The sequence below is a fragment of the Malaclemys terrapin genome, chromosome 9 (genome assembly GCF_027887155.1).
Source record: "Malaclemys terrapin pileata isolate rMalTer1 chromosome 9, rMalTer1.hap1, whole genome shotgun sequence".
Taxonomy (NCBI): domain Eukaryota; kingdom Metazoa; phylum Chordata; order Testudines; family Emydidae; genus Malaclemys; species Malaclemys terrapin.
The window spans coordinates 72,666,543-72,693,677 of NC_071513.1; the positions used below are offsets into that span (position 1 = coordinate 72,666,543).

Here is a 27,135-nt window from a genome sequence, read left to right on the forward strand (position 1 = left end):
CTTGTGATTTTGAACATGTCACATGACCAAACAAGTCCATGTTTTATTTATATTATATATTTCTGGGTTCTCCTAATGGAGTTTTACACTGAAAATAAATTTGACAAGGAAAGAGGCAGGACATTTCTGATCTCTGTATTCGAAAAGAATTCGCTAGACTAGAACTGGAATTGGAAAGAGTTCATTTAAATTTTACATTTTTTAATAAAAAGTGCAAACATAAAACTGATATCACAGTTTCAGTGGGGTCTGGAGAACGTCACTATAGCATTCATATATGTAAACTAGTTCAAATTTATGTGAAGGAGCCCAGTTGAATTGTTCCTTTGTGCTGAATTATACTTTAATCTATGGATCAGTCTTCTGATTGTATATGTTTACTGGGCCAAATTCGGCTCTCAGTTATACCAGCATAAACCTGGAAATAGTCCACTGACTTAAATGCTGAAATTCAGCTTTTGGAGAGAATGGATGTGTCAGATGATTGACAATGCAAGACAGTCTTTTACCTGTGTATCACTGGCTTATATTTAGCTCAAGTAACAAGTGACTGAAAAAATAGCTACCATATGACACTTGGCAGTAATCAGTGTGAAATTATCTTAATCCAGTTTCCACAGGACAAGTGACCACATCTCAAACACCAACATCACAACTGGCACTGATCTGGACTTTAGTTGTCAGTGTCTGGAGAGAAGTCAAGGATGGAAGAGGCAAAAAGGGTATACCACAATGTCTCTCCAGAAGTCTCCGTCGAGTCCTATCTGTACTGAAGCACAGTAGTTGTGTAGTGCAAGCAGATTGCACTGGCAATTCCCCTGCTGTAGTTGGTGGACAGTCAGAGAACTCCAGCCTCCAGTGCTGTGAACACTGTGCCTTCCATAAACCTCAAACTCAGTTCAGATAGAGAAAACATGAAGTGATTTCACTTACAAACTACTTGGCATGAAAAGCACAAGATTTTGGAGCATTTTCTTTTTAATTTCTAAATTTTAAAAAGTACCAAACCAGAACACTTCAGTGAAAAAGAATAAACTGCAACACCACTATTACTTTTTGAAAGAAAAGAAAATACATTCTATGACGATTTTAATGTTTGCTGGACAAAGGTCTGCTCTCAGTTGTCACTGGTATAATACCAAGGGGAACTCAAAAGGTAACGCTGAACCTACCTGAACTACCATTTAAATGTATTCAGAATATATGCATTATAAATTCAGTGCTATACAAATACACATGCATAGTACAGAAGAACATAAAATGTGTGTGCACAGTACCTGCAGTTAAAATTAAGTTCCTTAATAAATAAATAAATTTCTTTAAAACAAAGAAATTACTTCACTTATAATATATGGTCATTTAAAATCCAGGATAATGTTTTCCAGTCTGGATATTTTTTAATATAATCAAATGCATTTTTATACAAAAGCATGTAGGGTTTTTAAAACTCTAAATTGTAATGATCTTATTTTAAAGGAGACATTTCCATTTTCAGTCTTGACCCTCAAGATTCATAGATTTAAGGCTAGAATGGACAATTGTGCTCTGATCTCCTGGGACCATTACTCTGACCTCCTGCATAACGCAGGTCAAAGAACCTCACCCAGTATCTCACCAGTTTCTCTTGTCTTAGTATTGGGGGGAGGTGATAGTTTCAGCCATAGCACGTAAGTGCTGTGCTCTTGCCAGATCTTATATTCTAAAGTGGGATGGACTTAAATTATTTAGGACCCAATCCTGCAAATAGCACTATGGAGGCAGACTTCTGTATCCACAAAGAGCCCCACTGACATCAATGGAGCTCTGCCCATGCTACTCTGATTGCAGGATTGGGACCTTGGACTGAAAATGCAAGTGGTGCAGAGAGTAAAACTGAGGATTCAGTAGATGACAGTCAGCACTCTGAGTTAGACTGAGTCAATGACCCAGCACTATGTTAGAGGGCACTGTGTTAGTACAGAGGCTTGTCTTCCCAACAGATGTCTAATTCACTTGCACTCCTTAAAGATCCAATGGCACACTTCCATACAGGAGTGTACTAGCCTCAGTGTCACAGCCAAATTCCAATTTGAATTCTGCCTGCCTAAAATTTCCATTACAGTTTAAATTGGAGATATTTTTCTGCACTTCCTCTTCTAAAGAGCATTGTGAAGAGTTGTTGGCAGAGAATGGCCACCATTTCCCACCCCATGATGGCTGCACTGCAGAGGATGACTGATCCCTATTCAGATATTCGAAAGTACTTTGGGATCCAAAGTATTATATATGCTAAAGAATTGATAAACATCTACCAATGAAAAGTTCCTGATTTTCTTCTTAACACAGAGAGGGTCAGCATTTGTGACAGGTTTGTTCTTTGTTTTGAGCATGACATTCAGGAATGAATAAATGATTAATGATGATTCTCAATCAAGCCACACAGAGTCCAAATGGCTTAGTTTGGATTTATACTTATTTGCAATTTTATGCTTTGAATGTGAATAATTATTTCTTTCATAACAAATTGCAATATAAATTGTTCAGAGCCTTAAATAATTGTTTTACATTAAAAGGTTTAATTTAGATTATTTCTTCTGATTGGCATCTTTTGCTAACGAGACTAAGAGATGATGATTTCCAATTAAAGCTTTTGTTAAATCAAAGGCAGTTAAAACCACCAAGCTCTGCAATCAAAAATAAAGCACCCAATTCCAGCCAAACAGACTTCTTCCTATGTTAGAAATTTTTCTCGGGCTCCAAATTCCTTCCCCTGGTTGCTCATGATGGAATGGTCCCCATTTATTTAACCAAAACTCAATTAATCTAACACACGCTGCGGAAGATCTTGGGTAAACAGCTGATTATACTTCCTTAGACTTTATGTGCTTCACAAAGTTCCCAAATTTCAAGACAACTCACTCATTTTTTCTCAAGTTTACAGCACACCATGTAACAGGGTTATCTGGTCTGCCAAGTTTCCAAAACAATATGAAATATGCATATAGCATAGCAAGCTTAGACAGACAGGCTCATTATGACAACGCAAGCACACTTTTCATGGTTTGAGAGAAGTGCAAATAATTTTTCATATACATGAGCATAGTTAAGATTACAGTATAGTGAATTAGATGTAGCAGATGGTGGTTGTGCTAGCAGTGAGGTGTGTGTCTCTAGGTACAGGAGTCGAGGTTGTGGGCTGATTGTGATTGATACCATAATATTTTCATTTCCTTGCTTCTGGAGTTTTGGTTTAGGTCACAGAAAACATCTCCAACCTTAACTGATGCACAGCATAGTGGTTTTGTGTATTATATCCATATGAGCAAGCACTGGTTACCTGAATGACTTCCTCTCTCCGTAATGTGCTCTTGCAACATTGGAGATCAGCTGGGATGCTTTTGGCTCTGGAACTTGCTCCCACATCTGACTGGAGGGATCCAAGATTTTTAACCCTCGGTGCATGTTGCGTAGTAACTCTCTTCACTTGGGGCTAGCTTGTGCCACTTAGGCATGGCGCATAATAAAAGGTGGGGGGGGGACCACCTTACCCCAGCCCAAGGGAACAGCAGGGGACATTCTCCCAGAGCTCCCAGGCACACAGAGGGTACCATAGTACACTCTTTTTGATGTGCAGTTCATGCCGAATCTTTCCCATCATGATCAGCAAGTTCCACCAAGGAGTGGAAGGCTCAGTAAGACACAGGCATAAACCTACCTCCTATCTGGCCCTCTTGGATCATGAGTAGAGAAGGAGCAGCACTCAGGACTGCCCTGGACTCTTGTGCAGGTCATGCAGGTATGTCAGGAAACTCCTGGTGCCTTTCCCATGCTCACTGCATGCCCATAAAAGAGCCAGGCAGACTCTAGTTGTCTGAGCAGGTAGCTGGGGGAGGGGCATTTCATATTTTTATTTACAATACTCCCAGGGATTGTGCTGTGGGTGCAGTTCTCAATTTAACTCCCAAACTAACTAAATAAATGTGGTACTGCTCAGCTTTAATTAATTAACATATATTCAAAATTAGAACCCAAGGAACTATACCTAAGCAAGAGGCAGTCAGATAAATGTGTGTAGTCAACTCTTGCGGATGAATGTGATGTACAAGGAGGTTTTTAGATAGGGAAGTATAATTTAAACTTCCAGAACTAGATGCCCTTTGTTCGAACCTCTGTTTGCAAAATGTCACCAGTGCAAATGCTAACAAAAAAATAAGAACATTAATATATCTGACAAGACATGGCAACTTTTACTGCACCCAAAATAAATTTTTCCTACCATGCCTATTTACTAGTAAGCAAACAAAATTTGCTACAATACATTTCATCACAGTGAAACACTGAACATCGCCAGAGGTCTTTTTCAAGCAGGCTGGACTTAGTCAGGTTTTACTAAATCATTTTAACTAATTTAAATCCTTTGATTAGAGGTTCATTTTTAAAGTTTAGATATCTTATCAAGAATCTTCTGAACTAATCATTCTCCACTCGCATTCACAGGTCATAGTTCTATTAGTTATTTTGCACTCAGCCAACTCACAATACTTCCACTGACGTCAGTGGCATTTCCACACATGAAGTGAGTAAATGATATGCAATACAGATCTGCTCGGAAGTTCAGAGAGGAGAGCGTCACAACGCCAGATATTGTGCAGGATGTTCTGTTTAAATGGTTGTCTGCTTGGCTACTGGCTTTTACAGCAGAGGAAGCTACATTTGTTGGTGCATTCCCATTTGTTGGTGCATGTTCCCATTGAAGTCAATGGCAAAACTCCCACAGACTTCAATGGTACAGAATCAGACCACATATGTGGACAAACTCAGAGGTGGTGAGCACATGCAACTCCCATTGACTTCAGTGAGAGTTGCCAGTGCTCAGCACAGAACAGGATTTGGCCCATAGTTATTAAAGTGCCTTGTGATCCTATTGGATTAAAGCCACTATGGCTGTGTCTACACTTGGAGGTGGGGATGGGATTCCCCATCCCCAACTCCAAGTGTAGACACAGCCATAGTGGCTACTATGTAGACATATGGGGGAGGGATAGCTGTAAACATATGGGGGAGGGATAGCTCAGTGGTTTGAGCATTGGCCTACTAAACCCAGGGTTGTGAGTTCAGTCCTTGAGGGGACCCACTTAGGGATCTGGGGCAAAATCAGTACTTGGTCCTGCTAGTGAAGGCAGGGGGCTGGACTCGATGACCTTTCAAGGTCCCTTCCAGCTCTAGGAGATAGGATAGGATACATGCACTAGCTCTCATCACTACAGTGTGATTAAAAATAGTACCGTAGCCACAGTAGCATGGGCAGTGACAAGCAATGACATAGTCTAGTTGCCCCAAATATGTACCCATGGTGTCTGGATGGATGTGTACTCAGTGCTCCTATCTTATGCTGCTGCTCACCACTACCTGTGCTACTGCGGCTTCACTACTATTTTTAGCTCGACGAAAACTAGATCTCTGTGCATACTGGGAATCACACCCCCAGTTCCAACTATGGACATAGCCTATGTAAAAACAAAGTATTATTCTTAAAATTTTGCAATAACTTTGCTATTGAAATCTTAGGTTAATGAAACAAAGCATGCTTCAATTCATGTAATTCTAGACCAAGAAAACTAGCTGGGGGCAGTGTAAATGAATGTTCCAACAACCAACTTTTCCCAGAGTAAGGCATTGTTGTGCCCTCTAGTTTTTGAAATCATGCCTCTAAAACCAAGTCCTATTTCACCACCTCTCCCACTGATGAATATAATCTTCTAACACGCTGAAGCAATTAAGATCTGTGCCATTTTTCCTAATGCAGCTGGGAGGAGTTGGAGGGAGAACTTGGCAATTAGAGTAACACTGTCAATTTGAAGTATAAAGTGTGCACGGCTTAAATGTAACAGATAGAGAGCCCTTAATGAAGCAAAAAGAAAATGAGGCATTGTGCTTCCCATTCACATATGTGGAAGAGGAAGAATAAACCCTGGATTAGGGTTTTATTATTAGTTTGTTTGTTTGGGTTGTTTAATTTGTTTCTTTATTAAAAGATAATGGCCACCTTCAAGTTCTGATCTAACAAAATGGTAATAAAGATCATCAAAAAGCTAGCTAGCTGCTAGCCACATTATATTTATGGCTGGATGCAGCTGTGCTCAGGAAAACTGCTCCTGACCTCACTACAGCTGCAAAGAGAACATTTTTATTTGGTCTAGGATGAGATGAAGTGGGTTTAGGAATATATGCAGCAGCTACCCAACTGTGGTTTGAGTAGCCAAATTAGCAATAAATGTTTAAAGGTTGGGAGGGTATTTAAATTATCTGAAGGAAATTGAAATAAAACAGTAGATTTTTAAGCACCAGGGATGTCAAAAAGCAAATGCATGTTCTGTTACGTATTAATACATAATTGTCCGCTGTTCTGAATGAATAATATATTGCCATGTGCACTTAGTTCAGAGTGGGAATCTCCACTGCACCTGTGAACCCAGACTCCTCACATCTAGAGATAAACAAAGTTATTAGACATGATTCTGTATACCTGACACAAATAACCAAGCAGTTTCATTATATAACTGAAATCTAAACTAAGACCTGGACTCTTAGCTGCACCAGAGCTCTGTCCTAAAGCTGAAGCTGCTGGGCATAATTTCAACCCTGCGGCTGTTCTAAATTATACTGCCCCCTGGGGCCATTACCTCAGCTTGTAACAGATCTCTATGAGCCATTAGACCAGCCAAGAAATTGCCAGCTGACAAACCCCCTTAAACCAACTTTATGTCATCTGGGATTTCCCCCAAGCCAGGAGAAACCTCAACTGACCTCATAGGGCAGTTTTTCAGCCCCTCTGCTCCACCAGGATTGCACAAAGAGGCCAGAGCAGGGACCACAAGCTGACCCTCAGTATTCAAGTGAGAAGAAAAACTTTATTTGCACCACATTTTACTTACTCCCTATCTAGGTTATCTAGATTTCAGTAGCATAAGATATGGGCAGGAAATAGCAAACGTAGTTCGGGGTAGTGGTTTGCCACTTTTCTTTAAGTGATTGAGATGAAAATTCAGGATTTGTCAAACAAATTGGGAAGAAAAGGACGGAGTTAGGGATGGTCCTGACTATTAGGCTATTGTGTTATATTTAGCTAAAAGGGACTTGGCATGTCAGCTTTTGGCTACTGTCCAAAAGACACTGCATGTGGTTATTATTGATATATTATTTATTTATTATTTGTATTATGGTATCACTAAGAGCCCTCCCCCCAATCAGAATCAGGATCCCATTGTCCTAGATATTTTACAGACACACAATAACTCCCTACCCCAAAGAGTTTGCAATCTACATAGACAAGAGAGACAAACAGAAATAGACAAAAGTAATACCCAAGCAAGAGTTTGGTAAAATTTAACAAGGATATTTATCAGTAATAAAATAATAATAATTAATTATTAATTATTAATATTTAATTTAGGAATTATATATTATTCTAGGATTCTAAACTTTTGTCTGTTCCTGCCCATCCTCTTTGTTACCCCAGCTTTCAAATTGGTGCAACTCTGGTGACTTCACAGGCATTATTTCTCGAATATAAAGGAGATCAGAATCAGGCCCAGGAGGGTAACTTTAGTACATCTATTTTACGAGTATCCTGATGATAATTTTCTTATTTGTGTTGGACATAATCAGATCATTATTTTTCAGGCATGAGAGCAAATCGCTTACTATTAACTCTAGAAATTAATTATGGATTTTTGCATTGAGGGTCAAATTCTGATTTATGTCACACTTGTTAAATCTGGAGTAACTCCAATAAAGTTAATGAACTAACACAGGTTTAACGAAGAGAAGGATTTGGCCCAGGGTCTTCAATATTCAATAGAGACATATCATACACAAAGTACAGAAGATTATTAGTATAATGTTTATTGCAGTAGCACCTAGAAGCTCCAATTGTGGGCCAGGACCCCCACCGTGCACAGAACACAAACTACACTAACCACTACCATTTGGGAACTCCAAACACAGGATTAGGTCCTTTCTACTGCTGGTGAAAATATCCTTTCACCAACTCCAGAATAACAGGCATAAATTAAACCTGCTTCCATTAATTCTTAATTTTTCTTCTTTATCAGTATGAGTCAGATTTGGTTTTAAAATGTCATTATCTCACTAATGCCACCTATGCAAGTTGCCTGCCAGCTTATTTGAAAAGAACTTTAAAAGCATTAAGTTCACATAAGTCATTTCAGAAATGTTAATATTACATTTCCAACAGAGATGAGCAAAGAGCTTGAATTTAATAATCGTCCCAATTAAATAAAAAGGAAAAATCACAGGCAACATATCATACCTGAAAATGCTGTATCGTGGAAATTTATGTTGCCATTTAACAAGAACTTATCCCTAGGAAAGGAATGAATTGTACCTAAACTATGGCAAATCAGCTTTGATTAATAATATTCCTTACTAGGCTCATGCTGCTCCCATCGAGACCCCCTGGTCAATCCAAGTATAAGGGACTATGTCATCCAAACTGATGGAAACAGGAAGAATGAAAATTGCCCTCAGAGCAGGATCACTACATTTGAATGAAACCACTACTGACTCTGGTCACTGACTCTTCAATACAGACTTCACATTGAAGAGCCTTATAATTTAATACAAATGTTCAACCAATGACACCACTTCACAAGTTACAAGGCAACATTTTTAACCTCTGTCCTTTTGCATTACAGTAACAATGCCTGGAAAAGCAGAAGCAGAGTACACAAAATCCCTTGTAATGCCTCCATAGCTTTAAGAGAGAGAAAACAAGAGGCCTTGAAATCTGCATAAACTAATATAATATTTGATTTTCTTCAAAGGATAAGGATAAAGCTTAAAAAAAATCTGTTAAAAGGGACAGTAGAAGCAGCTACTTTTGAGAAGTGACCATTTTGACCAACCTACTTTTGGGAAGCATTCCAGCTTTCCAATCTCTACCTGATGCTACAGTACTTAGTGTTGTGCTGAAAGGAGAGCAAGTTTCCGCTTGAAAACACAAGCATGCATCACAATTAATAATCAAAGAGCTACAAGTCAGATAACTACAATCAAATCTAAATCTTCAGCATATGAACAAAGGGGAGCCAAATTTTCATATGTGGGGATCTAAATTGCACTCATGTGTACATACAAAAAGATATGTATTTAATTTTTGGTAGGGGGCAATTTAGAAACCAATGATTAAAAATCTGGCCCAACAAGTGACCTGGAAACAATAAAACATTTATTCTTAGCCTTCTCCTCCCCTTCCCAGCTGTATTTTGGTTTAACTCACATAGTGAATTTCTATGTACTGGTCCATGATTAACCAAGGTGTTTTGTTTCTCTCATGAGAACAGCTACTATTGTTGTGACCAAAACGCTAAACACTTTTCTTTTGTCACTGTCTACAAACATTAACTACATTAAACCTCATAGTATTGCTGAAAAAAAGCAGCATCCAATCTTGTTGGCACCCATGTTGTTGACTTTCTTGAGAGATAAGGGGTCTCAGCAGCGGGTAGGATCAAGACCTGAGTATCCTACTCAAGACCGTAAGCAGGACACAGTGTCAGCAGTAGAAGTAGAACCCAAGCTTACACTCTGGGCTCTGACCTCACCTCTCTCATAAATTAGTCTGTTCATCTTAAGAAATATATTGGAATCTTTGACAGCACACACTACCCAGGAAGTTTTGGCTGCGCTGGCCTGCATCATGGACTATATGAAATCACAAGCAGAGTCTGCAATGGCATCTGAGGTGTTCAGGCTTGAAATCCTGAGGCTGCAGCAGTGCTCTTGCCAGTATGTCCGGAATTTCAAAGAAAGAGGGTAGAGAAAAGAAGGACAGGGATAGCAAGGAGGAGCTGGACCTTGTGCTACTAAGTTAATATTGCACTGAGCGACCAGGACTGTTAGAATTTTGAACGTGGAATAACTGCAGTTCTGTGCTGCAAAATCAAATGTAAATTATATCTTGTTTGTGTTAGTGTGTGTTTGCTTGGTGGAGTCATGTTGTTGAGCCTAGAATGATATGATAAGATTGGAAAAAGGCAAGTCTAGGTATACAGATTAAGGAAATGCAGACACGGGAGGCATTCTGATGGTTTTTAAAGGCTGGGGAAATCAGAAATCAATCTAGCGAGCAAATTTACTCAACAGTTTAAAGCTGGATGGTGGAGGGAAACTGTGGTAGGGTAATGAATGACATTTGCTGAATAATTAGCTAAATTTCACAATTTTTAAAAAAAATTATGCAATTAAATTTTCCCTAAATTATTCACCCAGCAGGTAGTCGCATATTATTTACCCAACTCTATTTGCTATGTTTTTCATTACTCGTCTAGGTCCTTTGGTGGATCTAATCAAAGGGCAAAAGAAAAACAGCAATTGCTGTTACCTGCAGAAGTAAAAATGAATTAGTCACTAAAGTGCTGCGGGGGGGGGGGGGGGGGCAGGGGGGGAGGGTGTTAAGCATCAAGGGGAGAGGAAGCCAAACCAGCTACAAATATTTGAAGAGAAGGATAAATAAATGTAGCAATAAGGTAAAATAGGGAAAGGGAAAAATTAAGCTAAAAACTAAGAAAAACTTCTTAACCATGAGAGCAATGCAAATACGGAATGGTCTCCCAGGAAATGTACTAGAAGCCCCATCTCTTGAGTCATTTGAGACTAACTCAACAAAGCATTGGAAACTACATTGTAGGCAACAATTCTGGCAAGGAGATGGACTACAACACTACATGACATACAGTTGTTGCCATTGACAAGTGGGGAAGAAGATATGTATATAGTGGTAGCTGATATTTTCACATGCCCCTCAGCCAAAAATAGGATGCTTTTTCACATAAATTCGTAAAAAGCTAAATATGGAATAGGATTCTGACTGCTATAAATTCCAACTCATTCTACAACATCCTTCGCTTGCAGTACAAGAGATTTCATTTGTTAAAGAACCGAAGGATGAGTCAAACAGCACTCTCTGATTTGAACTCTACCATCATACTCTCAGAGGTAGAGTTAAATTTCCTTTCAGAGAGTGTTGCTACGCCTAACCCCATCACACAAGATGTGAAAGCCAGACCCTTCACAGTCCATACTTTTGACTACTGATGTTCCCCAAATTTCATTATGTATCAACACAAAGGACAAAAGGCATCATTAGGGAAACCTCAGGCAGTAACGATGACATATAATATTGTGTAGGGCTCATTTGTCCTGTGTTCTACAGTATCAACACAATGCAGTAATGGCACTTGATACTGAACATGAGCTCTTCTCAGCTGCACTCACAGCAAAGAGCCACAAGAATGTCAAACTTCCTAGAACAAAGGTTTGCTCATAAAACACTGGTGACCAACATGCCAGGAAAAAGCAGCCTAACACTGCAAAGCATTTCATTTCATAATGGACCCACAACTCATTTCCTTTACCTACTGAGAACGCTGTGAAAGGCATAGGAAACCACCATCAAGCAACCTCTCCCTCCACACCTCTACCAAATGGCAATATCTCAACGGCTATTACCAGAAACAACAGGCACAAAAGATCTTGTAAGTTTTACTTGTAACTCGAAATTTCTATTTCACCTACCACTGTGACATCAGAAAGAGTTTTATTTTACAGCTGGTGGTCTTGCATGTGACAAGTGACGCAAGTGACGCCCAAGACTACAAGACCCGTTCTCTCACTACCTTTGGGCTCAGGTATGTATCTGGCTCAGCAACTGGAACTTAGCTAACAATCCTGTTGATGATGTACAAGCCAACTGAGAATCCAGCTCAATCTCCCAGACCATCTGTGGCTCCACTGAGCTAACCTAGTTTTGTAACTAATTTAAACAGATATACCCAGACAGACCAGCAGATCTGTTCACTATTGTTAAATAGTCACAGAAGAGAAAGTACTTAAGCAGTTTAGAGGACAAATACACTTTTTCAGGAGCTGTGGTTTGCTGTAATTGGACAAAGCCATCTTGCTGGTTAACTAATTCAAGGTCTAATTCTTTATTTTTAAATATGATCTCAAGCCTGATCCTGCAAACCCATTTCAATGGGTTAATATGCACATTAGTAAGGATTACTAAACAGGGTGCTTAGGCCTGGGACCCTCATCTTTTATCTCGGTGTTAGTACCGAAAATCATGTTCAAATCAGCCAACGTGAAATGACACCATCACTAAAACACTTACGTGTTGAGTATAATAAGCAATTTTGGAAGCCAGGATCCAAGTGCAATTTATTGCCAGGATTGCAAAACTGCTTTGGGATTTCATTCTCTATGCACGAGAACTTCATTTATTAAGGAGCAGAATGTTAATTTAAAAAAGCCGAAAGATTCTTTTGATTTATAAACCTCAGAGTATTAGCATTATTTAATGAGGTTTCCAAAATAACAAAATGATTTTTTTCCACTTTCCTCTTATACGTGTGGAACAATTCCACAGTTGTCTTGCACCTTCGGTTTTTGATTTTTCAAATACCTTGCATCCAGTGTGGGCCCGGGTCTTCATTAATGGAGTTGTGGTGCACAGCTCAATGGCTTCTGGCTCATGGAAGATCACTGTAGGAAGAGGCTCTTTCCGAAGAGTTAGGACATTCAACTTGGTCTTCAACATGGTCTGAAAATGCTAAAATATAAAACAAAAAAGCAATTCACTTAAATTCAGACAAAGGAGAACTGAAAGTTAATACTTCTATTCACTTAAGTGTCTTTAACTGTCCATTCAGTGCCTTGGAAGCCTCATGTGCAGAAGGAGGATGTTTTATAAATTAAAAAAGATATTACTATTAGAAATTAGTAAACATGTACAATCAAATAAGACACTCACAAAGAGCGGCTCAGTAACTTTTAGAACATAGGCCAAAATTTCCAAATTTGAATGCCTAACTTTAGGCTACTAAATCCATATTTGTGTACCTAAGTGAAAGTGACCTGATTTTCAGGAGTGCTGGGCACCCACAGATCCCACTAAAATTGATCAAGATCCCAGTCACACATTGAATCTTTCCACAAACTGCCCTTCCTGGTAAAGTCAGACCACACCCAGCAAGCCTCTACTTAAGATAAAATGGGAAAATCAAAACATTTGGACAAAAAAAGGAAAAGACAAAATGCCTCATCTCTGTGGCCCTATAATTCAGCAATCAACATTTCAAAGGAATTTTTTTTAGTATTTATTATTTTCCCCCTCCCTAAGGCTCAGTTATGAACATTTTCAAGACATTACTAACAACATACAGAACCTATTTCTAATAGCGGCTCCATTGATTACAGCCTCTAAATTAGGCCCCTTAATTATAAACCTTTACTAATCTTACCATACTTGAGGTTATTTTTACTAAAACTAAATTTTAATCTCCAATTTAGCAGAGGAAATTTTATCAATAAAACTACACTTTGCATTGTCTATAACAGGATTTCAGCATGCTTTGCAAACCTCATTTAGCTTAGACTTCCTGCACTCCCAGGAATAAGATAAGCATTATTGTCTCTGTTTTACAAAACAGGAAACCTAGTGACTTACCCAAGGTCACACAGAAGGGCTGTGTCAGAACTGGGACTAGAATCCATGTCTTCTGATTTTCAGTTCTGTGCTTTAAACTCAAGACCCTATTAAATGGATTTTTCATTCAAAATGTATAAATCCTTAGCAACAACCTCTATATATAATTTACAAAAACATGTCATTGGGGTGCTAACTGAAGGACTGTTAAAACAATACACTACTCTGAAACACTTTAACCCTTAGTTCCTCAATGTTTTGTACTAACGACTGTTATGATGATGAATATTGAATCTATAGCATCCTAAACACTCTCATAAGTGTACTGAAAAGGCAGAAATACAAATGGTCTGTGAAAATACTACTTGCTTTCCTACTCTACCCATAAAGTTATGCCCTGTCATCATACTACAGGGCATCTCTGAATGTTTCCGTGCTGTTTATGCAGCCATTTGGGTTTCCACTCTGGTAAGAGATGTACTCATATTTTTAATCTGGCTTTCTCTCATATTATACATTATCCCATTCATTCTCCTCAGCAAATAACATATTATCTTGGCAAAGAGCACTTTTTTTATTAATGATTATGCATTAAAGAATATACTTTGACATATATTTATGGAGAAGAGCACTCTTAACTATTACTAAGCTCTCTGGGAACATTTTTACATATTCTTATTTCATTTCTTTCTATTTTGAATAAGGAGTTTATTGATTTGAATTTCATAGGTTCATTCAGTAAGTTTTTAGTAAAGGCTTAGAAATACATAAGAACAGCCATACTGGGTCAGACCAAGGGTCCATCTAGCCCAGTAGCCTTCCGACAGTGGCCAATGCCAGGTGCCCCCGGAGGGAATGAACAGAACAGGGAATCATCGATAAATACCTTATTGCCCTTGCTTAGCACAAAATACTATCAAAGTTTGAGATGCTCAATTTGAAAAGAGGAATGTAAGATCAGTTATGGAACATTACTTGCTACTCCAGTTAAGGAACTGCTAATCTACTAACCTGCGCCACTGTATCCCTTAAATTACAAATATAGGATACAGATTTGCTAACTTGCTGCTGAGAAAAGAGATTTATTTCTTCAGAAGAAAACATAAAAATAATACAAAGAGTAATACAGGCTTGAAACATGGGCAGATCACAGTGCTGTGAGAGAGAATTTCTCACCACAGTCCTTCACTTGCCAACATTCTCTCACAGGTTTTATTAATTTCCCCTCTATGACACAACCTCGAGAACAACATGGCCGTTCTATTAAGCACACAAGAACTCCAGCCCAGAGGAGCTCTGCTCTTTCATGCGTGTGGATGGCTGGCTGGGGGAGACGGGTGTAAATTCAAACTTTTTTAAAAAAACTTTCACCAACTATTATTTTACTGGTAGTCTGATTCCAACTCCAAACAGAGTTCATGGCTGGAAGCATTTCAAACTAAAAACTAAATCTAACCCAGTGCCTAGCCATTCCATTGCTATGGGCCAAAACTACTGTTGCCACAGATAAGCACTTTATGGAGAAAACAGAAAAAGGGCGGGGGTGAGGGGAGAAACTCTTAAACGAGATAAAAAAAGTAAGTTTTTAGTAAAGGCTTAGAAATACATAAGAACAGCCATACTGGGTCAGACCAAGGGTCCATCTAACCCAGTAGCCTGTCTTCCGATAGTGGCCAATGCAAGGTGCCCCAGAGGGCTCCTGTACCTAATGCTCCCCATTCATTGTATCGGGAACCAAGGCACCTAACCTGGGACTGTGAAATTCCATTGAGTGGCAAGGCATCTTGAAGTTAGAAATTGCAACACTGAAGGCCCTTTGTGTATCTGAGCCTTAGTTCCAGTTCCAAACTGGTATCTTTAGTGGAAACTGTTGGCAAATGTTGACTTTTAATGGTGACCAGTGCATCTTTTTTGTTTGTTTTTTTTTAAACAGCTGAGACATTAGCTTTCCAGTGCTGTCAATCCATTTAAGAACATTAAACTCACTCTTAAGAAGCATGATTTATACCAAGTTAATACATAACAATTCAGGGCACACTATTATCATTTACATTTTATATGCCAGAACTACTCAATTTCATGTGGTAGTTCTTATATTGAAAATCCTCAAGGAAGCAGAACCGTACCTAAATTTATATTCCATCCATGTAGACAGTGTTGTTGATTGTCTGTATGTTTACAAGAAACACAAAGAGCCAATAAGCAATATAAACACCAAGAGCTTCTCAGCAAGTTTCAAATTCCTTGAGCAGGTAAACTAGCCTAATTGATTCCCAAAGAATGACACAAACAGGATTAGTGTGGTAATTATAATTGTATTTTCATGTTTGCAGGATCTGAAACCTATTCAATTGAAAAATCTACACAAACTTTACTGGGCTAATAATTGTCCTAGGAAGCTACCTTAACACAAAACCATGGTGTTGATCCTTCAAGGCCTTCTTGAAACCACTGAGGTTCTTACATTACCTTCTTCCATTCAGTTCACCTCCCTTCTAGCCCATGAAGGTTGAATCTCCCTCTTTGTAGCCAAGCAGCCCCACCCCTTAGCTGACCAGAGAGATCACTGTAGTACAGTGCAGTACGTACATTTTTCCTCAGGAGTCTTGCCTTCAAAGTGTTTCTTGCCCCAGTGACAGCAAATTTTAGTCTTGCACAGTAATCTTTAGTCTTACACTGAAGAATAGTGAAATGTGCTACCACCAGACCACAAAGATCAGCTATATAGATTAATCATTCATAGGGCCACAACTTTCTAATCTTAAGTGTTTTCATCACATATTTCATACAGTGATCCTCCAAATATTCAAATACAATACTTCTTTAAAACAATTCTTTTTTCACAGCTATCAATTTGGAAATTATATGTACTAAACACTCTAAATCATAAGATATAATTAAAACTAAACCTTAACATTTTATGTTTTTAGTTCTAATTTGTCAATGAAAATAAAAATCATTCCCATGTGAGTATTAAGAATTGCTACTTAAGCAATGAAGATGAAAAGCAGTGCACAAGTACTAAATATTATCATTAGAAAGGTATGTTTCTATGTCAATGAAAATAAAAATCATTTCCATGGCCAAAGGACTAAAAGAAAACATCATGACCACATACAATTAGACAAGAATTGTTTGGAGAGAAAATATAGAGAGCATGTCTTTCTAATGATAATATTTAGTACTATGCATTGCTTTTCATCTTTAATGCTTAAGTAGCAATTCTCAATACTCATATTAATTAATGATCAACATTCACTGTTACCCACATCAATTTTACAGCAGTGTAATTCCACTGATTCCTATGGAATCACTCCTGATTTACACTTGTGTGACATCAGAATCAAACTGACCCCCAGTACTATGATCAGAGTCATATACTACAATTTTCTCTTAATACAAGGATTTAGAGACAGTGGGTCAGATTTTAAGTTTTCATTGCTTCAATGAGTTATTCTAGAAATTCACCTTCGTATGTGAGATTATAATCTGACCTGCATCCTAACAAGATTTCCATAGTGACTTTTTTTTAAAATACACAAAAGCTCAGCTGCTTTTGCATTTTCCCTGGTATGTGTGATAATGTAAACCCTGAAGCTTTTATAAACTTGGGAGTTCATCTGTATTCTCAGGATTCACAAAATGTTGCTAGTAATTACACCTGCAGGCATAATGTTTTAAGATTATTTGAATTCTGCTAGAGGTTGATCATGTACCCATGGACCAGCAAATGATGCAACACACAGGACGGTAAGATATTAATATGTATCAAAGAAGTATTTTGAATTGGAAGTAGTTGAAAGATAGATTAATCACCACAATTTGGTTTTACAATAAAAGGATACAACTCAACCTCCATGCAGCACCCAAGACTGGAAAAGATTTTCCAGTTGAAGGCCATATTGCTGCATTAGCAAAATGCCAACTCAATCTATAGCTCTTTTCATTCTAAAAGTTTAAAAAACATTTAACATTTTACTCACTTCTATACAGAGATCATTCACCGTTCAGTAAAGTCCAGCTAGCTCTGGTGTGAAATACAGAAATTGTTTAACAGCACACAACAACACTACACAGCAGGTTAGGAGAGTGCATCCAACAGAAACTGCAGAATCAATTTAGGAAGGCAGAATATAATTACTTCAACTGGATTTTGACCAAGACATCAGGGTTAAGAGCCTTGCCATTTACAAAAAATGCCATGGTATCTTTAATGACCACAGGTGAGCAAAACTTTGTTTTTACACATTGTTCAAAATGCAGACACCTTCAGAAGTTCAGTGCCTCCCAGACATGCTTACATCAGTTTTACACAAATATAACTCCACTGACATCAGTGGAGCTAATCACCATTTACACCAGTCTAAACAAGATTATAATCAGACGCAAAGTGTTTCAGAGGAAACCTCACGCATTTTAAGTCCTCACCTAGAATGGAAAAATTCTGGCACTGTATGTGTGAAAAAATACCTATTTCTAGGCTTTTTGTTTTATTTAAAGCAAATGCCACTGGATACAAATAAATGCCACATTTAATCTGTGTTTTTGTTTAAACAAATATTGCTAATACACTTTAAATACTATTTTCTGTTCATTCAACTTTACTGTATCTATTTGTTCTTTATTAGTCATTCACATAACATGCTACTGGACAATACAATAAAGATGGACACACTTAGTATCAAAACTCATTCCATCAGCAATGCAAACCCTATTACCATGTAATGCAAACCCTAATACTATGCATGCAAGTCTGTAGAATCCACGATCATGTCATGATTCTTTATATTCAAGCAAATCTGGTTAGGGTAATCTTTTTAAAACTGATCAAATTCTAGAAAGCTAGTTATTAAGACTGTGTCTTGTCTCTTGTTAAGATACATGTACATATATTCTGCTAATATATCAAACCAAATTCATTAACTCTCTTTCAGATGACAGCAGATATTTCAATGAAAAAATAGCTAATTACTCTTGTTTTATGTCTCTAAACCCTATAGCAATTATAATGGCAATCAAAGCAACTCAAGGATACTAAAAGTACTTTTGGCATTTTAGATGTGTTAGTTACTATTATTATTGTTATTTAAGATTGGAATTACAATAGGACTCTGAAGATCCAATCAGGATTGAGGTGTCATACTAGGGACTGTACAAACATATGAAGAGAAGGCATAGTGCCTGCCCCAAATTGCTTCAAGTGACATATGAACAGTGGAGGCTAAGAATACAATCAAATATATACAATTTTTAAGAATGTGTTTGCAAAATGTCATTACATTTTCTATAATAATAAATAATAATAAAAGTGCCAATACAGTGACGCTTACCCTAGCTATCATATGAAACTAGCGGATTTCTTACAAGCAATATGGTAGGGTTTGTTCCAGGTGTAAGACGAAGCCATATGAAAGATGTTTGTGTGTAAAGCTGACACACAGAAGAACTAAGCTAGCATTATCAGCAGGAGACAATGTGGTAAGTGACAGAGAAGGAGTGAAATGGAGAATGTTGGGGCGGAAAGAAAAGGAATTTAATTTTGGCCACATGGTAAACTTCAGTTGACGGAGAATCCAGCAGGAGATATCAGAGGAACAAGAAAAAGGCAGGACTGGATGGAAGGAAAAATGTCAGGAGTTGAAAAGTGAGTCATTGGCATAGAGAAGGTAGCTGGTACCATGTGAGCAGATGAGATCACCAAGAGTATAAAATAAGAGGATGCAGGCAACAGTGAAATCCGGATGGAATCTCACAGATAGTGAATGGGGGAAGATGGGAATCGCAGACGGGAGATGGGGCTGTTGCTGGAGAGACAGAAGGGGATCAATCACAGCTGGGCTTGTTTAAGATGATGAGACAAGGGTAAATATATATTTTGAAGGGAACTGGCATGAAAGGGAAGAGAAGCCAATTCAACTTCAAAAACATTTTTAGTGGGACCTTCTGTTGCATCCTTGCTTGTGAGCACTAAGGTACATTTCATCTCATCATCAATGCCAATCGGTAGGCAGACATCTCGCTCCTTGTTGTGGTATGTCATATGCTGTCTTCAATAACTCTAATCATCAGGGTTTTATAAATACAAGTCACAAGCTCTGCTAGTGGCCACAGTTACACAGTCCCCTGTTCTGATGCTCTCTTTGCATTGTTTTCTTACAAGTTCAAATAATTTGTTTTTCATGACAACTTAATTCATGTGAACCGTTTTGTTCTCATACTCTGTGTACTTGTTTGCTCTGGCTTGGATTGCTTGGTTCTGTTACCAAGTTTATGTGATTCCAATCAGCAGGACTGCTGCTCAAACAAAAACACAAGCCCAGATGCAAACACCCTCCCAACTCTGGGGAAGTATGGATCCAGATGAGAAGCGCATGACCAATCTTATCTCTACAATAGGCAAACCCAAAACCCCAGATGTAAATATCTCTGAATCTTATTCAGATGCTAAATTTACAGCTTGGATCTAAGGGCTAGTTAATTAGAGTCCCATTATCAAGATCATCATCTAAGTGAGAAGGACTCAATATTTAGCTGATTGTTATTATTGTCTTCCTATGGGGGGACGGGGGTGTGGAAGCTTCTCAGTGTCAGCATTAAGCATGCAAATGAAATTACGTATTATTTAGTAATTAAATAATGAATTTAAATTCTTTTATTGCTGACTGTTTTGTATATCTTGAAATTGATTGCTGAATACTCCTGGTGTTGTGTACACAGTAAATAATTTTAAGCAGAATAATATAAATATTATTAATATTGTTAGGAACAAAGTACAATAACTTTCACTTAACAATTTTTACAATAGTTGCATGTCCTGCCTGGATCCATATGATTACATCTGATGTGAATAGTTAAAAGTTTTCACACCTGTTTGGACTCCACTAACCCTAGCATGGTGTTTGTATGTTACAGCATCTTCTTGTTTTTCTTCCTTCCATCTCTAATAATATTTAAACTAACTCCAGCAATGAGCAAACGAAAATGCTACAAGAAACTTGGCTCAAAAGCACATCAACAAAGGAGACTACATTCATGTCATTTAACACAGGTGTTATCCTATCATCAGCTTTTGTCATCAAGCAACATTGTGTGTGTGTGTGTGCGCACGCGCGTGCAAATCAGCATTCTTAAATTGGATTAAAAATTCTGAAAGGACCAGTGTACCAGAATTTCATCTGTGCAAGCCTGAGTATTTATGTACACTTACCTGATCAAATGCAAACCAGAAACCAGAGATGACAGAACAGGAAAGAAAGGAAGTGAAGAAAATGAAGAAATAAGAGATGTCAAAAAGGAGAACAAAATAAAACACACACAGGCACAGATACGTCATGTCTATTCATTTTTCTTTTTAAGCTAACCTCTTCGATGCCCTCCAACAATTTTTTTTCCTAAGTTGAGTTTTCAGTAGGAATGTTATGGGATACAGAAGGCCCAATATTAAAACAATGGAATCATGCAACATGAACAAGGCTATTTCTTTTTCAATTTACTGCTGGAGCCATTCCAATATTTTCTGTGTCAGAGAATGCCTTAAAAAGGTCTTTCACCATTCTCTGTGACAGGGAGACTGAATCTGTCTAGTACAATACGTACCAGAAAAATAGGCATTCCCTAACCCAACCTTTTCAAAAAGCATTTTAGTCATATTCCTGCTCTTCTTCTTTCTTTCTCGGCAATAAATCAATAACTCGTTAAGCAGTTATATAGTGGAGTGCTCCCTCACCGCCTCTGTAAAGCTTTTCCTGTGAACCAAAGATTTGGGTTGGGTTAGTGAGGTGCCTGTTCCACATAGGGAATTTATACTGACCTTTAAAAGAGTGAAGTGTGTATTATTTATTAAGAGCTCGTTTTGAGCTTAGCAATATACAGGACACAAAGGACGTGAGTCTCTTCCCAAAACAAAGCTTACATGAGCTTTTAAACACAATGAGCCAAATAAAAGTCCACCAAATTCCTAGATTCACAGCTACATGTGATGGTGAGTGTCTAACATGATGATAATCCATTTATTTATATAGAACAGGTACACCTCTACACCGATATAATGCTGTCCTCGGGAGCCAAAAAAACTTACTGTGTTATATCGAACTTGCTTTGATCCGCCGGAGTGCGCAGTCCCGCCCCCCCGGAGCGCTGCTTTACCGCGTTATATCCGAATTCATGTTATATCAGGTCGCGTTATATCGGGGCAGAGGTGTAATTATTTCATTGACCTTTGTTGCTAATTGACAGCATTGCCTTTCATTGGTCTGAACCTGAGTTTTTAAGTCTGATGTTCTCAAGGGTTCCATTTGGTTGTTGGAAAGGAGCCACCATGGTTCCCCAAGAGAGCAGGCATCACTAAGAAGAATGATATGGTTTTGAACAGAAGCAGACTATTTGGGAGACACGACCCCTGCCTCAGGTATATGGACAGAGGGTGCATGACACATCCCTACCCCAGCTAAGTCCTCTGCACTGGAGGAGGGATTCACCCCAGCAAAGGACTAGTAGTGTTACCATCTCCTCTCCCCCGGTGGGTCTCCTGTGGGGCAGAGCTCCACGAGGAAAGTGCTAAATTGCTGCACTCTCTACAGTACTCTGGCCATGAGTCTTTTTTGGTCAGTGCTGCCATCTTCTCAGGCTATGCTAGTCCCTAGCAGCCCCCCTAATAACTGAAATTGTAGCTGCTTTGATGCACTCCAATTTCACACACACACACACACACACAGGTTTATGACTAGGAAAAAACCTTGGTAAACATGCCCCAGAATCTATGGGTAAAATTCTGGTTTCCTTGAAGTCAGTGATAAAATCCACATTGACTTCGGGTCCTCCCACTTCCTATAGGTTACGAGTCAGAGTGGCCTACAGTGGAATTTATAATATAAATAGGAGATTCTATAGAAAATGAGCATAAACTATCCTTCTAAGAACTGTCTGGTTAATTACATGAAAGCGCTACAGTAAGATCAAATCTCAGTTCTGTTCTTAGCGTGGAGTTTACCTATTGGGCACTGAAAAGGAGAACACTCACCACCAGTACCAAGTGGTGGTCAGACAGTGATGTGGCAAGTTGTCTCCCTCCCTGACATCTCTCCTTTTCAGTTATAGTTCCAGTTATAGACCTTGTGAGGTCTGTCCCTTCTTTTATGGCTCAGTCCACCTGGTTAGGCCACACATTCCAGTCCAGCCCTTTCGGGGTATATCAAAAGAAAGTCCAATCACAGAGAAATCTTTCAGTGACTGCAAGGGCTTCAGGGCTTTCACCTTAGTTCAGGAACTTCAGGTCTAGGTCCTTGAATAGTCAGGGTCTTCCCCAGCTGGAATATCCACCAAGGTAACAGCTCCTATTGTTGTCACGTCTTTTTAGAGTTGGTAGAGGAGCCTGGTCTCATCCTCTCCACTTGCACTTTCCCCTCACCAAATTCAGGATTGGTGATAAAGGGCCCAAATCTGCAAGTCTTTCACTCCTTTTGAAATCAACGAAAATTCTGCACAGAGAAAGACTGCAGGATCAGACCCTTAATACACTCTGTGTGATCACGTTTTTTAAAAAAATGCTTTATGACCACTTTCAATACAATCCATTCCCAATAACTTCATTTAAATAATTCTGCTTTGAAAAAGAAGCTTTGCATCTGAATATTTTGGCAAAGGTTGCTGTGTGATGAAGTTGCAGTAGAAATGAAAATTTAAATGAGCTGTTTTTTTAAAGGCTTCTTGGTGCAAATCCTGTCAATTATTACAAACAAAACCATGACATTTTTCAGGATTGGTGAAAGGAAATAATATAGATTGTCAATGCATAAGGAAAGCATTTTGGGGTTTTAAAGCTCCAAGCTTCTCAAGGTCCTTGCACAATATGTTACTACTCTAATATAATACTTCAAAAATTTCTGAACACCCAAGACACAAATGGTCTCCAACTTATCTGTGTTAGACAGTTATTTAAGCAGATGTGAAAGAGCCAAAGAAATTAAAATAAATTAGTAGTTAGCCATACTTGCCTGGCCAACATTTCCCTGCTGTCTCCATGCCCCCGTTTCTATGGCAATCTAACGTCATGCAAAAGCTTATTAATGAAGTGACTTTAGCATCAATTCCAGTGCATGCAGCTGTAAAGCTATATGAACTCTAATAAAATTATACAGTACCTTTAATTACAAAGAGATTGCTGAAAACTCCCCTTTCCCAACCACCAACCTAAATAAGCAAATAATTCTATCCTGAATAAATAAATAAATGCAGTAGTTTCCCCACCCAAAAAATGTTTTCTCAGCAATTTAACTTTGTGTTTAGTGATGGTTTTTATAGCCTGTCTGTCTGTTTGGTTTTGCAGTTTCTTGCTGTTTGTAGCTCAGCCCAAAGGACACATACATCATCTATTAGTTCTTTCAACTATTTTAATATTGAATTACATCTTATAGCTTTATTTTAGTCTCCAAACTGAACATACAGTTTAAGCAAGTGCTATACTCTGCAAATTAAATTCAGTCAATTGTTGCCTATATTAACAAGATGCAACTCCCATCTAAGTCTGCAGGCCAAATTAAGCAGTGGTGTAAATGTCAGCATAAACTGGTCAAAGTGTCTGGTTCTGAAACCCTTATTCACATGGCAGTTGGGCAGAGGGACAGTATATAATGATAGGTCTCTACACACATGGCAGAGATGTATAAGATGTGCATCTCCAAGGTTTCTTCCATATGAGGTCAGCCTGACCCCACAACGGAAAAAATACAGAGGAAACTGCAAGGAGAACCTAACAGCACTGCCTGTCTCCTATAGAGATATTGCTATGAAAAGGTATGATCTGGCTTGCAGATTTGTAAATAGCTTCTTACTTTTGTAGTAGAAAATGGATTTACAAAAAAACAACATAAAAATAAATGTAGAACAATTTGGCTAGACATTATCAATCCACTGAACACTCACTGCTGGAGCAGACTGCAAGATCCACAGAAAGGATCCCCATACACATTAGGAGCTGTATAGCTTTTATCTTATAAGATGCACTGTGAATAAGGCAACAGCTGTGTATGAGGCCCATTCATTGTTCACCTTTACTAAATTTTCCACTACAATAGCTAGAGTTCACCACGCACATGCACATAGCACAGCTTTCTTCAGCTACATGCTTTCCAAGCAAATTCAGTGTAAAATGTCCCACAGCTGTTCTGATAGGCTGGTGATACAAAAAGACCTCTGCATATTCAGCAAAGCTTGCCTGCTATAGGGTACAATCAGATGGTCATAGACATCAATGGACATGCTCCAAGCTTTGCTTTTTCCGGTCTTCAACTGCTGGTAGGGTATCATGATCATCAAGATATCATGGCCATTGCATTGGGGACAATGGAACGAACAGAAGTTTTGGGATTTAAAACATTTCCCATCATAGTTGGAAACCCAAACATAACAGCAATGTTCTAATTGCACAAGAAGAAGAAAATGTAAGTGGTTATACAGAGAAGTGAAAGATCAGTCTAATTTCATCATTCAAGGGAATGAAAACACAAAAAGTAAAACTAACAGCAAAAATGGTGAAAAATTAACTGGATTTGTTTCAATGTTTGGTTTAATAACCTATGGGTTATTGGTAACAAATGTCAGGAATATTTTAAAATAATGATTTTCTGTCTGGACATTGTCCTTTGAATGGCACCTCTTCTATAGGATTAACAGGGACAGGGCTTTACCAACACATTGAATGAGAGTCTGGTTATAATCCCACTTCCCTCTAGTGTCTGTAGATAACTTTGATACTTGCCCTTTGGTATGGATATTTTTCTTTCACGTTTTACCTTTGCTACATTCAGAAATTAACAGAACCTTTTTAGTATCACTGATATCCTTGAAGTGACAGAGAAACTGATTTGAGGTTTCCTCTTATGTTTAGATAGAGGACACTTCGAGCATGTAATGCACCACTAAACCGCACCAAATATTTGGTGAAGCTCAATAGTGCACTACATACATGGAGAGTGTGTGTGTATAAAATAAATCACCATTAACATCATTTTCCTCCATACTCTCAGTGATATTTTTATCTGCATCTGTTGTTATGTAAGGGTGACTGGAAGTAGAACATAGCACTTTGGCTGTTTATTCACTCAATCATTATCAGAGACCTGACAATTCCAGCATGGAGGTGGGAGTGAAGTCTGCAAGTAGTGTAAGTAATAAATATACCATCATCTCAAAGGAATAACATATACAGGGTCTTGGGGAAGATCCTCAGATTGTGTAAATGTCAATACAGCTATGACAATTTACACCACCTGCAAATCTGCCCACAGTGACTGGGATGGTAGGAAGTGATGGTAAGGAAGATGATGATTTATCCCCACCGTAGGTGCTGCTATCCTGGAGATGGGCAAGGTAACAGATTTGACAGCTACCCTTGTTTATCTAACTGTACCCACTATACCTGTCACCTCTAAGTACTGTCTGAGCAGACAGCACAGTCCAACGGCTCTAAAAGCTAGCTTGCTAGAATATGTGACAGGTATTAATCTGATGCCAGACTCGGTCTTGTTTGGCGCAGAAAGAAAAAGTTATTTCAGAGTGAAATCCAGTTTTCTCCATAAGATTGCCTCTGCATCTTACACGTTTATCCTCATAGGCTCCTGAGGAAATGATCATAGGTGGCGTGCCAAAGTTATACCTATTTGAATACTATTTCCCATCAGAACAGATTCCAGCAGTTAATGCCACAGCGAACATGGAAACAGAGGATTTGGGGGAAAATAGCACCGCAGACCCACTCAAATTTATTTATTTAATAATTGCAAATAATTTTTAGATAAGTCACAGTGTTATCCTTCATATAAATCGCAATCTCAGTGGTAACCATTCGTTTACACAAAAATGAGCTATATTACAAAGGTCAACTTCAAGAAATGACATACTTTATCAACAGGAAGGGAGCTTACTTACAGAGCTCCTACCGCAACAGTATTTCATTATGTCAATTGCATAAGAGGTTTCCTGAATACATTGCTGAAATTCCTGGTTTCATGGACAGACGTGCACAGTGCATAGTGATTCACATTGCCATGCTTCCACATATAGCAAACAGATAATTCTGTACCTACAGCTTTTCAGGTAGCTTTAATTAGATTTGGAGGTCACAACTTCATAAACACAAAACTGACATTAATTTTAATAATTTGTAAAAGTGTCTTGCAGAAGTTATTATATTTTACATTATTTACTAACCAGAAAACAAACAAAAAATTAAGTACTTAATCTATAAGGTGTTTCAGGCATATTTCCATTATGTCTGTGTATAGCACCTAGCACAATCCCTGATTGCTGCTTTAGATGCTACTTCAATACCAGAACTAATATTACAAAACAGAAGCAGAGCAGCTGTAACATACTCTCACTGTTATATTGTATTTCTATATTCCATACCAACTCCCCCGCCCATCCCCAAAAAATTAAGTTAAAAGGAACATTAAGGATGGAAAGCAAAAAGCTCAAAAATTAGGAAGCGCCAAAATTAAGGTTGCCCAAATAACCTTAACTCTGTCCCCCCTTGTGCACGTACATTAAGATGTAGTCTTTTATTGCATTATCACAAAGTATTTTTTTCACAGGACCGCTGCTACATTCAGTGCCCATGTACGACAGTGCTCAGGGAATGAGGTAGCTGT

At 38.4% G+C, this 27,135-nt stretch overlaps 1 protein-coding gene across 1 annotated transcript in view; it reads right to left on the bottom strand.

The window, feature by feature from the left end:
* PID1 (phosphotyrosine interaction domain containing 1) overlaps nt 1-27,135 on the bottom strand; it is a 167,803-nt gene that overhangs the window by 94,094 nt on the left and 46,574 nt on the right. The window contains exon 2 of the mRNA XM_054040698.1: nt 12,467-12,613. Coding sequence (XP_053896673.1) covers nt 12,467-12,613 — 147 coding nt within the window. The remainder of the gene's footprint in view (nt 1-12,466; nt 12,614-27,135) is intronic.